Genomic DNA, 11,603 nt, shown 5'->3' with positions numbered 1-11,603 from the left:
ACACACCACACACACACACACACACCTTTGGGTTAGCGGATTGAATTGGACTGTGCACTGAATGAATGCTCTCCCAAGCTTACACGTCTTTAAAAAGTATTAATGAAGAGACATGCGTCAATCCTGACCTACACCCCCCCCTCCCTCATACACACCCCTCTCTACTAACCTTAGCCCCGATGGCGATGATGAGGTGCTTGGGTAGCTCGGGGTTGTCGAAACAGAAGGGGCACTTGTCCATGCGGGCCGCCAGCTTCCGGGTCTCATGGATGGCGGCGCTGCGCTGGCGCTCCTCGTCCTGGCCCGGGCGCTCCCGCTGGGCCGCGCCCGACACAAACATGTCGTCCAGCGTGTAGTTGTCCCCGTCCTGCTTGCCCATCATCTGCCATGGAGGTTAAAAGTCAAAAGGTTAAAGCTTCAAAAGGTCAGTGTTTCAAATATGTAAGGCAACTTCTTGAACCATTGAACCATTTTGTTCATGACTGTATACGTGTGTGAGTTTCTGTTGAGGACCTCGTGTTAAAAAAAGCACAGATAGAAGTAAGAAGTGTATCTGAACATTTAGTAGCTCACAGACAGATTTCAGAGATCACCAGAGGTCATCTCCAGTGTAAATGTAAGTTAAAGAACATTCAGGTTAAGCGCTGCCTTTTTGAACTTGGGTCTTTCTGTGTTAACTTGATTGTCTCCTAGATGACATCACGAGGCCTGGCAGATGCTACTGTCCTAAGTGAATAACAGGATTCAGAGGATGGACAATTTGGGCTGCACTTCTTCTGAGGCCAGACTCTTTGCCTTGGCAGCATCTCTATTCCACGACAGGGGGCTAAACGCTACGGCAGAATTTTTCTAGAGTCGGACATTTCACTTTATCGAAGCTTGTATCCGACATGCACAGCTCCCGTGGCAGGCAGCGCAGGAATGACAGGCACACGCAGTTTGGCACGCTGCCCTGAGGTCAGTCGGTGGTTAAGTGCTGATTATTTCATAACTGCGGGCTACAGCAGCGTGCGAACCGGACGCGGTGCAGATCGATGCCTGAGGCAAGTCCTGATAGATTAGTTACACAAGGGGATGAGGGAGAGAGAGGGGCAGGGCAGGGGTGTATGAAGAGAGAGAGAGGGGCAGTACAGGGCAGGGCAGGGGTGTATGAAGAGAGAGAGAGGGGCAGTACAGGGCAGGGCAGGGGTGTATGAAGAGAGAGAGGGGTAGTACAGGGGTGTATGAAGAGAGAGAGGGGTAGTACAGGGGTGTTTGAAGAGAGAGAGGGGCAGTGCAGGGGTGTATGAAGAGAGAGAGAGGGGCAGTACAGGGCAGGGCAGGGGTGTATGAAGAGAGAGAGGGGTAGTACAGGGGTGTATGAAGAGAGAGAGGGGTAGTACAGGGGTGTATGAAGAGAGAGAGAGAGGGGCAGTACAGGGCAGGGCAGGGGTGTATGAAGAGAGAAAGAGGGGCAGGGCAGGGGTGTATGAAGAGAGAGAGACCAACTGAACTACAGTAACACTATAAAGTGGGCATGCGAATGTGTGTGTCTCTGTGTGTGTGTGTGTGTGTGTGTGTGTGTGTGTGACAAAGTGTGGTGTCCATGGTAACCTGGCGTGGCTGGGGGAATGTGAAAAAAGTGAACAAGGAGAGGAGGAGAGGAGAGGAGAGGAGAGGAGAGGAGAAAAGAGGACAGGACCAGTGGCAGATGGAGGAGAGGAGCAGAAAGATGAGGCGAGGCGAGAGGGAACCAACAGGAGGAGGTGAAATGGAGACCCAGGATGGGGTTAAAGGGAGCGAAGGAGGGTAGGAGACGAGGTCAATGGAGGGGCAGAAAGAAAGAGAAGAAGAGAGAACAGGAAGAGAGGGAGGGTGTTGTATGTGAGAGTGTGAATTGGAGGGGGGGACACAGGTTGGAGATTGGAGGGGGGGGGGAGTGCGAGTGGGAGTGTTGGAGGTCCCAAATTAATTACAGGCTGCACCCAGGCACTGGGCCCCTACATGCAGTTACAGGCCACAGGGGGAAAGTTCACAGGATCACAAGATCAAGGATAATGAAAAAATCATACATGGTCATTAGCCACAGTGACGTAAATCCCCTTAAAACTACATTACCCATACATCACCTGATGACTGCTTTAAGTCTGTTCAGGGGTATTGGTATACTAATTAGCAAGTCCAGAGTCATCCAAAAGCTTATTGAGCAAAAAGACTGGAGTACAAACGAAGCAATATGATTCAATCAGCCCATTCCCCACATGATAAATAATTCATGAGGACAAGATAATGAGGAAATCGTCTCATTAAAAGTAGAATGTTGCGCACCTCCACCTCCGTAGTTGTTCGATTGGATCCCCCTGGTTATCACAGGGGGCACTTCCTGATTGTAATCACTGCCCCCTCCTAACAGGCCATGCAATGAGCTCAAAACAGTGGCACTTAAATACCCAGCGGCGATCCTCAATCAGATCATGTGACCACAGCGCATTCTCTCTCTCGCACACACACACACACACACACACATACACACAGCTCCAAAGGAATGCTGTTTCACTTTCACAGAGAACACACTCTGCAGCAACTCATTCTCCCTCTCTCCCACACACACACACACACACACACGGTGTATCCGGTTTCAAAATGATACTACTTTTCTATGAACCCCCAACTGACTCACACGCACGCACACAATCCAACACAAACACTTTGAGACCACTTCTCTCCCTCCAAACCTTCCACACACACACACACACACACACACACACACACACACACACGGTCCTAAACCCCCAACTTGCAACACTCAACCAAGGGCTACACACAAGCTATTGATTATGGGGCTATACAAGTTTATGGTCAATGAAGGAGCATATTACATACACATATATAAATAAAAATATAAATAAAATAACCATCCCTTCATATTTATAGAGAATGTGTCATGGTAACCAGGGTGGCATTTATAGCGCACACTGGCTGTAGACCTGTTGCATGGCACAAAGCGAAAAAAGGTGTAACGTTTGTCGCTTTCATTTGGCATCGCCATGGCAACGCTGACGTCTTTTGCGAGTTTATTAATAAAGCCGTTCCAGGGTCCCTTCCTCCCAATACTTCCCTTCCTCTTTTTCCCTCCCTCCTTCCTCCCATCTCTGAACTTCACCAATGAGAACTGCACTCCAAAAGGATTTACACACATTAGACACATTAATGTCTATGAAATTGCTGAACGCTACAGGGTGTGTGTGCATGCGCATCTGTTTGTGCATGCATGTGTGTGTGTGTGTGTGTGTGTGTGTGTGTGTGTGTGTGTGTGTGCGTGTGCATGCATATCTGTGTGTGTGTGTACACTGTGTGTGTGTGTGTGTTGAGAGAGAAAAAGAAAATGGCAAGAGAAATGAGGGAAAAAAAAAAGACAGATTCTCAGACAGAGAAACCTACTTCTCTTCCAAGACCTACGAGCAAGTAGATATGAATTCCTCCATCTCTCTCTACACACACACACACACACACACACACACACACACACACACACACACACACACACACACACCACTGCGAATCCCATCTGTGCACTCAGTCTGTTACTCAAGCACTTGGGTGGGGAAGAAACAGCACTACAATTGACGATCAGATACCGCAGATCTGATGAGGCCATTTTAGTCCATTGCACCCTTGAGGCGAAATGGCCGCTCTAATGTAACTCCGCTTTCATATCGGCAGATGGGCAACACCGGCTGTCATTCATGCCAGCGACGGCAGAAACAGACTGCCGTCCACTCACATTCCACCATCTCTCTCGCTCTCTCTCTCTCTCTTTCTAGCTGACTCTCTTGATCTGTGCCCTCTCCGAATGTCAACCCTCGCCAAGCCTTGGAGTGGCAGATTGGGCTCCACCGTCGGTCAGAGTGCTGCAGAGGCATCTAGTGATGGAATAAAACTCCCTCTGTGGCGGTAATATGGTTAAAACCGGCCGCCACCGCCGTCATTAAAGCCTCTGCTTCGTCTCTCTCGCGGGACACGGCAGGGGGACAGGCAGGCGGGGAGGTGAGCGATGAGGTGGCTCGGCACGGTTTCCATGGCAAGCGGTTGCTTATTACCCAGAGTCCACTGGGGCACGGTCCCCCTCTACACTGACAAATGAGCACCATCCCAGGCTCCTGTCTCCGTCTAATAGGCGCACAATTCAGGAAGATTATTAGGCGTTCAGGAATTCAATTTCACCTGAGTGTGTCTGTGCCGAGAAAGAGGTAGGCAAGTGTGTGTGTGTGTGTGAGTGTGTGAGTGTGTGTGTGAGTGTGTGAGTGTGTGTGTGTGTGTGTGTGTGACTCCAGGTGCACACAAAGAGCTGACGGAGAGGACTAACACACTACACCAGCTGTGTATATGTGTATGATTATGAAAGTGTGTCTGGTTTCATTCATATGTAAAGAAAAGGAGGATTACAGGAATTAGTGCATCTCTGTGGGTATGAGGCCAAGCATGAATGAATCAATTTTTTGATTAACTTTTTACATGTGCACGTGTATGAGAACGTGTGGGCAGAGGGTAAAACATATAGGCAAGCAAGATGTCTTGACAGGCCATGGACGCATTAGGGAGTTCTCTGGAGACCATGAGAGAAGGCAGAGGGGTGTGTGTGTGAGGGTGTGTAAGCCGGGCTATGCACCAGAGATCCAAACGCCTGCAGCCATCACCATTACACACTTGGACAGGGCTGGAGACGGGGATGGAAGAGCGTTTCTCTACCTTTTCCCATATCTGCTTTATTTAGGTCACCAAGAACTCTCTCTCTCTCTCTCTCTCTCTCTCTCTCTTTCTCCCTCTGTATGTCTCTCTCTCGCTCTCTCTCTCGTTTCAGTTATTTGTCCCTAGTGAAGCCTGGAAAGGAGGATGGAACATCCTCTCATTCCATCAGCCCTTATCTTGAAGTGTCTGACACAGAGCCGACATGAGGATGTGTCAAGACAGATCTGCAAAGGGGATATGGCCTTATTCCTGCCTGCTACTTCTGCCTGCCTCGAAACCCCAGGGTCCACCTCCCCCACCACCCCCTCCACCCCCACCACCCCCTACATACACAACTCGCATCAATAGCAAGTGAAGGAGAACAGAAACAAATGAGATTTGCAATTACTGACATGAGGTTTACTAGCACATGAAAGTCCACGCCACAAACTATGGCAGTTTGACATGCCGGTCCTGCTGGTAATTCCTCTTATGTCAGGTTTCATTTGCCATTGGGAGAAGTGTAACAAAAAAGGTTGATCTAATCTCATCTTTTTTTTTTATCTCTAGACCTCTCCTTTCTTTTCTTCCCTTTCTCTTAATCTGTCCTTAATTTGTTTCTCTTTCGCTCCAACAGATGGGAACTTCAGCAGGTGGCACATGCTGCTGTGAGCTCACACCAGACGGGGGATTCGGGGGTTTTGGGGGTTTCGGGGCTGCGGTCGCCCAACATGGCACTAAAGCTCTGGTGCACCTAACCAGAGAGAATGCGCTCCCTCTCCGAGGGAACTCTCAGGGGATAAATCAATAAGGAGCACGATCACATAAGTGAACCAACTGAACACTTTACAAAAAATGCTACCATGTTCTCCAGCAATATAGGTTTATACCCACTGTACAATCTATATGACTACAGATTAAAGTTCATTACCGCCATCATATGATACCTGGCAGTGGTGATCACATTGTGAAAGCCTACTGATCATTGCCGATCGTTTTCATAAAATATAGCCACTTAGTTTTCTCTTACGTTGTAATGCTGTATAGTGGAGTCCTGTACTTTCACTACAGCATTTTTATGTGTAACTGCGTAGGCTTCGAGAGTGTGTGTGTGTGTTTTGATAAAAGGCTGATTTTACGAGCTTGAACTGCACATAGCACAGGTCATGCGTGAGCAGGGAGGCACCTGGCTCCCAACACAATTTATGACCTCACATGTTGTAGACATGCAGTAATATATCTACAAACAGCACACCACCACTGCATGCTCCTACCTGTGCCAAAAATCCATGTAGAAAAGTATGACGAGGCTTACAAAAAAAACCAGGGGTCAAGTCCCTCAGATTCAACTTTTGGCCAGAGTTTTTGTTAGTGTTCCCATTCATTCCTTAGGCGTCATTTCAGTGTATAATATTCTAGAATTCTCTAGTGTTGGGGACAGTGACGAAATTGAACTTTGGTCTAAGGCTAGACTAGTTTCTCATTTTAAGAATGTTAACACATGGTTTCTCAAATCCACTTTTCATACTAATTCTCCTGATTACTGTCCAGTTACTGTCCAAATATTTAATGAACAGACAATCCACTGCCACTGTCAGCATGTTTCAAGCTTCAGCTACTGATGGCTAATGCTAAATGACTGCAGTAACCGTGTACCATATACTCTAGTATACATAAAGAATAAAGTGAGAACGGTAAAAAGGCATAGTCTCTAACCCTTTTAGTGTAGCGTAAAAAGCTCCAGGAAAGAGAGTGTGTATGTGTGTGTGTCTGTGTGTGTGTGTCTGTGTGTGCATGTGTGTGTGTGTGTGAGCGTGTGTGCGTGCGTGCGTGCGTGCGTGCGTGGGCTGTCTATGTTACCTTGCCAGCCATGCGTGCGTAGAGGGCGTTCTGGTCCTGGGCCGTGCTCATCTTCTCCCTCCTCACCATCTCCTTCAAGTCCATGCCGTCGTCGTCATGGAAATAGCGCACACGCTCCCCGTCTTGGTGGGTCTCGATCTGAGAAGGAAGAGGAAGGCAGGGAGGAAGAAGAAGAAGAGAGGATCAGCAGGTTTAAGGCACTTTGGCATTCCTCCGGTCATGCTGGTCATAGCTTACCATGCTAATCTGAAGCCTTCACGCACTGTATCAGTGCATGTATATTAAAACAGCAGTAAGGTCTAAAACGCTAGATAAAAAGATAACTACCTTAAAGGCCTGCGAAAACCTTACAAATAGCAGCAATGGCACAGCTGGCAGTGATAACCACTGGCTAGCAGCTAACATCTATACTGCTGTTTTAAGAGCATCCACACGTGTGGTCTCCACTGATTACTCACTGCTGTGGTTCTATGGCAATTACATTTCAAACATCCAAAAGATGTTGAAAAATACTTTACACTTCACACATGAATCTGTTTCTGTGAAGTATCGTATGGCATGCAACCATTACGGGTGCTTTGGGTAATCCTGAATAGCACTCGCAATTACAAAAAAAACGTACATTAACCCATTCAAATTCAAAGGCTATTCAGAACGACCCCTTGAAACACAAAGCAGCAATCAGGCTCAGTAACCTGGAGTAGCCGCTGCAGGAGAAAGGAGCGATTCATGTGAGAGGATTAAAAGAAGGGACGGACGAGTGAGAACATAGAAACTGAGAGAGTGAAGAGAGGGGATGGAGGGAGGGGTGGGGGTGAGTTTGTCAGACAGTGTGTGTGTGTGTGTGTTAGTGAGTGTGTGTGTGTGTGTAAGTGAGTGTGTGTGTGTGTGTGTGTGTGTGTGTGTGTGTGTGTGAGTGTTTGTGAGTGAGAGCGCACTAAGAGGCTCTAATCTTTCCCACTATCTGTGCCACTTCATAAACACATTAAAAGCTTTAACAGATGGGGCACTGATCTGAGAGCCGTGCTGAAATAAAAGGAATTAATCTGGACGCTGAGTGTGTGTGTCTGTCTGGATGAATCTGTGTGTGTGTGCGTGCGGGTGTGTGGTTTTTGTGTGTGTGTTTGTGAGCTTGTGGGTCTGTGGTTTTTGTTTATGTTTGTGAGCTTGTGAGTGTTTGTGTTCATGTGTTGGTCAGCCTGTGAGTGTGTGTGAGTGGCCATCAGTCACACCATCTCAAGACAAGCTCAAACACGACCTTTTCACACACACACACACACACACACACACACACACACACACACACCACAGCATGTGTGTGATATGTCTGCGTAGCCTTCATATCCACTGGTTCTGATCTCTGGGAACTACAGCCTTGGGAGTGAGGTGCACTAACCTCAGGGTGCTCCTAATGGGGAGAAACCTGGAGTGCGGCCCAGGTTCTCATGGTTGTCACAGTGTGAGTGAATGTGTATGGGTGAGAAAAAGGAAGAAAAAAGGGAAGGGGGGATGCAGAGAAGTCTGCAGGGAGGAGAGGAAGACAGGCCAGCGAAAGCATGTGAGAGAACCTGGCCATAAAGAGATTAATACATCACTGACGAATTAGGATCAACAGCGAAGGCCAGAATGAAATATGAAGTCCCGTAAGCACGCACACCCAGAAGAGAGGGAGATCTGAGCAGGCACATCTAAGACGAGCAGCAGGACCCGATAGGATCTCCCACCTAACAGCTGCTCTTGGCTGGAGGTCATCAGAGTGGACATCTACACGGTGTGTTTTCATGTCGGAGTGGAAACCCCAAATAGCCCTGATGGTTTATTTGAAAGGCTAGCGTCCATATGCCTGCAGCACTTCTGAGCCTCCCAATGATGCGTGCAGGCGGGGAGGAGAGGACTGGATCACTCCGCTGCAGATCCTCCTGGATCAGCAACATTCCAAGTGCCTTGCGAAGTAAGGGCACTTAACATTCCATTTCCCCCCCCCCCATCTGTGTACGGCCCTCCCACAGCTAAGCCTATGCATACACTTACACGTCTGGGGTGGCAGGCCATGACACTGGATTGCCCTGGCAAATCTGGGCAAAGAGTTCCCAAAATGTTGGCCTCATTTATACTTCATCCTCAGGCAGTTCAACTGAAATGTATTTGCTGTGCTCTGTGGTGTGGTGTGGTGAGGTGTGGTGTGGTGTGGTGTGGTGTGGTGTGTGGTGTGTGTGTGTGTGCGCATTACCGCTTTCTTCTTCATACGTCCTCCTCTGGACTCTGAGGGTTCTGCGTTAACGGGCCAAGCACGGCCTGAGTGATCGGTTCTGAAGAGAACCACTTCCTGTGCTTCCTGAGATCCACCAGATACCTATTAAACAACACAGATATAGTTAACATTACTCACATCACACACACATCAACAAGAGAATCACATGCAAACCACAATTGAAAAAGGAGTGCTTAATAAGGCTGAATTTCAGGGGGGGAAATGCAGGCTGAAAAAAACATGGTGACTTTTGTATAAGCTAAATCAGAATACTTTCCACATAATGTAGGAAATGTATTAGTGTTAGAACAGACTCTGAATTGGAACTCAATTGTATTGAGATGTTCACAGCTTACACATTGCTTGTATAGGATGGTGCTGCAAAAATGCAAAAGGCAACTCTCAAACGAATTCTCCAATACAATACAACTTCAGCCTTGATGGATTCTTTGCCACTTTGCTAAATGACTAAATGTAAATGTTGTAGACACTTTTATCCAAAGCGACGTACAAAAGGAGAGAACAATCAAGCTACAAGCAAAAGAGACCTAATGTAACAATAAATACTGCTTTGCCTAAGAAATCAAAAGTGCGGGAATGTAACTACTGTAAGTGTGAGTTAAGTACTAGTTAGAGGAGATAGCATTAAAAGGAAAAATAAGGAGAGGTAGAGGAAGGAAGAGGAAGGGAGAGGAAGTTCAAGTTAGGAAAGGAGGTGCTCTCTGAAGAGATGAGAACATGCGATTGGATGAAGGGATTAGGTCATAATGTGTTTCGAATTGCACAGGGCTAAAGCTTATGTAGGCTTATTTGTATGGAGAGTGTCTTCCTGGGATGTGCTCCAAAACAAGTCCTCACCAAAAACCTTCTGAAAGTGAGAGATGATTCCCTCCCATTCCTTATCCGGATTCTTCCAGAAAGACTTATACCTGACAAACACGAGTAGCGAACTGAGAAGCCAGAGTAATGAAGAGAGAGAAAACACTAACCATCGCCAGGCCTCTCAGGCCGTCAGTGCCATAGCTCAGGTGATCAGAGGAGAGTGTGTTTGAAAGTTTCCAGAAGAAAAAAGGAGGAGAGGAACGGTTGTCCGGCTCTGGTTTCCAAAAGAAGTTCCGGGCCAGCAGCCACACACGGACATTACTCTCAAGACGAGTTTAATGGCTAGTTGTGCTAGCAGCCTGAGTGCACAGAGCCGCAATAAAAATCACCTCAAAATTTACCACCGCAATCTAAGATGAGAGACTGCAACTGACTCTAAATTTAGCTGAGGTACATGATCCCTGTTCTTACACAGACCCGTGTCAAATAAATAAATATTTATTTTAAGTTTACAACTCCGAAACAAGCCTATTGCCTCTGATCTTTACACCGCACATCGTGGCTAAAACAAAATCCAGAGCCGAGAATAAAGCAGCGGCATTTCCGCGCATGGCCAACGTGCCTCTTCCGCCGCCTCCGAGTCTCCATGTTTACAGAACCGGTTAATTATGACCGCGGGCTGCGTGTTCGCGCACTCGCACAGGCTCCACAGACACATCCATCAACCTCTCGACGGTCGCTGTATTCCGCAGACAGACAGACAGCGCCATAGAAGGCAATGCCACATCTGGCGTTATAAAATAAATATAAAATATCCCTACTTTTATGTCAAGTCATAAGTCTTGATCTAATTACAGCCAGACGCGTTGAATGTGCCATTTGCCAGCGACTAACGAGCAAGGTGCCCGATGACCCATGCAAGCAGGATGAGGGCGATAAAACCGACCCTCATCGCGAGGCCTTTTCCCTGCACAAGTAGCGACGCTGTGAGAATAGACATTCATTACAGCGACGGCACAGCTATCCAGAGTTATTTTTTTCTTTCCCTGCTTTAGTTTTTTAGAAAAGATTGATGATGTAATAACAGACTTAATTTCAGCGGCTCGCAAAAATTACCAGAGAAATGATGGCGTTGTGTTTGGATAAGGCGGTATGCAATCCATGCTAAGTTCGAGATCTTCATAAATCTGAGGAGAGACGAGAAACTTTTCGTGTTTCTCACAGCAATAGCTGCTAGAAGGGCAGCCATAAATCTCTCTCAGCAGAAGGGCATCCAAGACTGTGGTATTTAATAAAGGGAGCCTGGACAGAAGAGTAGTCCGACCAAGACGGAGACATTTCATCTGAAGAACCCACCAAGGTTAAGATCTTCGGAGACAATTTTAAGACCAAGCAACATCTAGAGGCTAAAAATGTGCAACAACCACAGCTCAGGTTTTTCCAGATCTCCTCAACATGCCTACGTATAAATACTTATTTATGAGTGGTGACAGAAAATCATAAAACACTTTGGCCAGTCACTCACCTTGGTCTGGGGTTTTCCAGATTGCAATCCTGACAGTTTCTGAGCTCGCCTTTCCTTGGCTGTACGGGCTGCTTCCAGCTGTGCTTTGATTTTGTCAGCCAGGGCCTACAGAAACAAACACACATACAGACAGACAGACAGGTTTAGTGACTTGCCTCTCACTCAGCAGTGGGAAAAGCTGAGAGATTGTACTAAACTCTCCCACAATCACTGTTTATCTTCGAGTGCTGTCGCCAAAGGGTGACAAACAAGAGTGTGACACAGACACATTGGGGGTGCGTGGGATAGGAGGACAGCAAGTAGGGATATGATTGTGATGGGGAAATGGGGTATGTATGAGCTCCTTAATACATCTGTTCCTTTCTCCCTGCCTCTTCTTTGTGAATAATGATCCTGAAGATGACCTTGTGAAGCCATTTGAGTCATGACATGTGCATG

General features: G+C 47.2%; 1 protein-coding gene across 1 annotated transcript in view; it reads right to left on the bottom strand.

Moving 5' to 3' along the window:
- cwf19l2 (CWF19 like cell cycle control factor 2) overlaps nt 1–11,603 on the bottom strand; it is a gene marked incomplete at its 5' end in the record, with an annotated part of 34,323 nt that overhangs the window by 4,781 nt on the left and 17,939 nt on the right. Inside the window, 4 exons of the mRNA XM_080844259.1 lie at nt 170–382; nt 6,568–6,705; nt 8,798–8,920; nt 11,166–11,270. Coding sequence (XP_080700385.1) covers nt 170–382; nt 6,568–6,705; nt 8,798–8,920; nt 11,166–11,270 — 579 coding nt within the window. The remainder of the gene's footprint in view (nt 1–169; nt 383–6,567; nt 6,706–8,797; nt 8,921–11,165; nt 11,271–11,603) is intronic.

Source organism: Sprattus sprattus (assembly GCF_963457725.1).
Source record: "Sprattus sprattus genome assembly, chromosome: 9".
Taxonomy (NCBI): domain Eukaryota; kingdom Metazoa; phylum Chordata; class Actinopteri; order Clupeiformes; family Clupeidae; genus Sprattus; species Sprattus sprattus.
The sequence above is the reverse complement of the archived record's forward strand: the minus strand, read 5'-3'. Positions and strand labels throughout refer to the sequence as shown.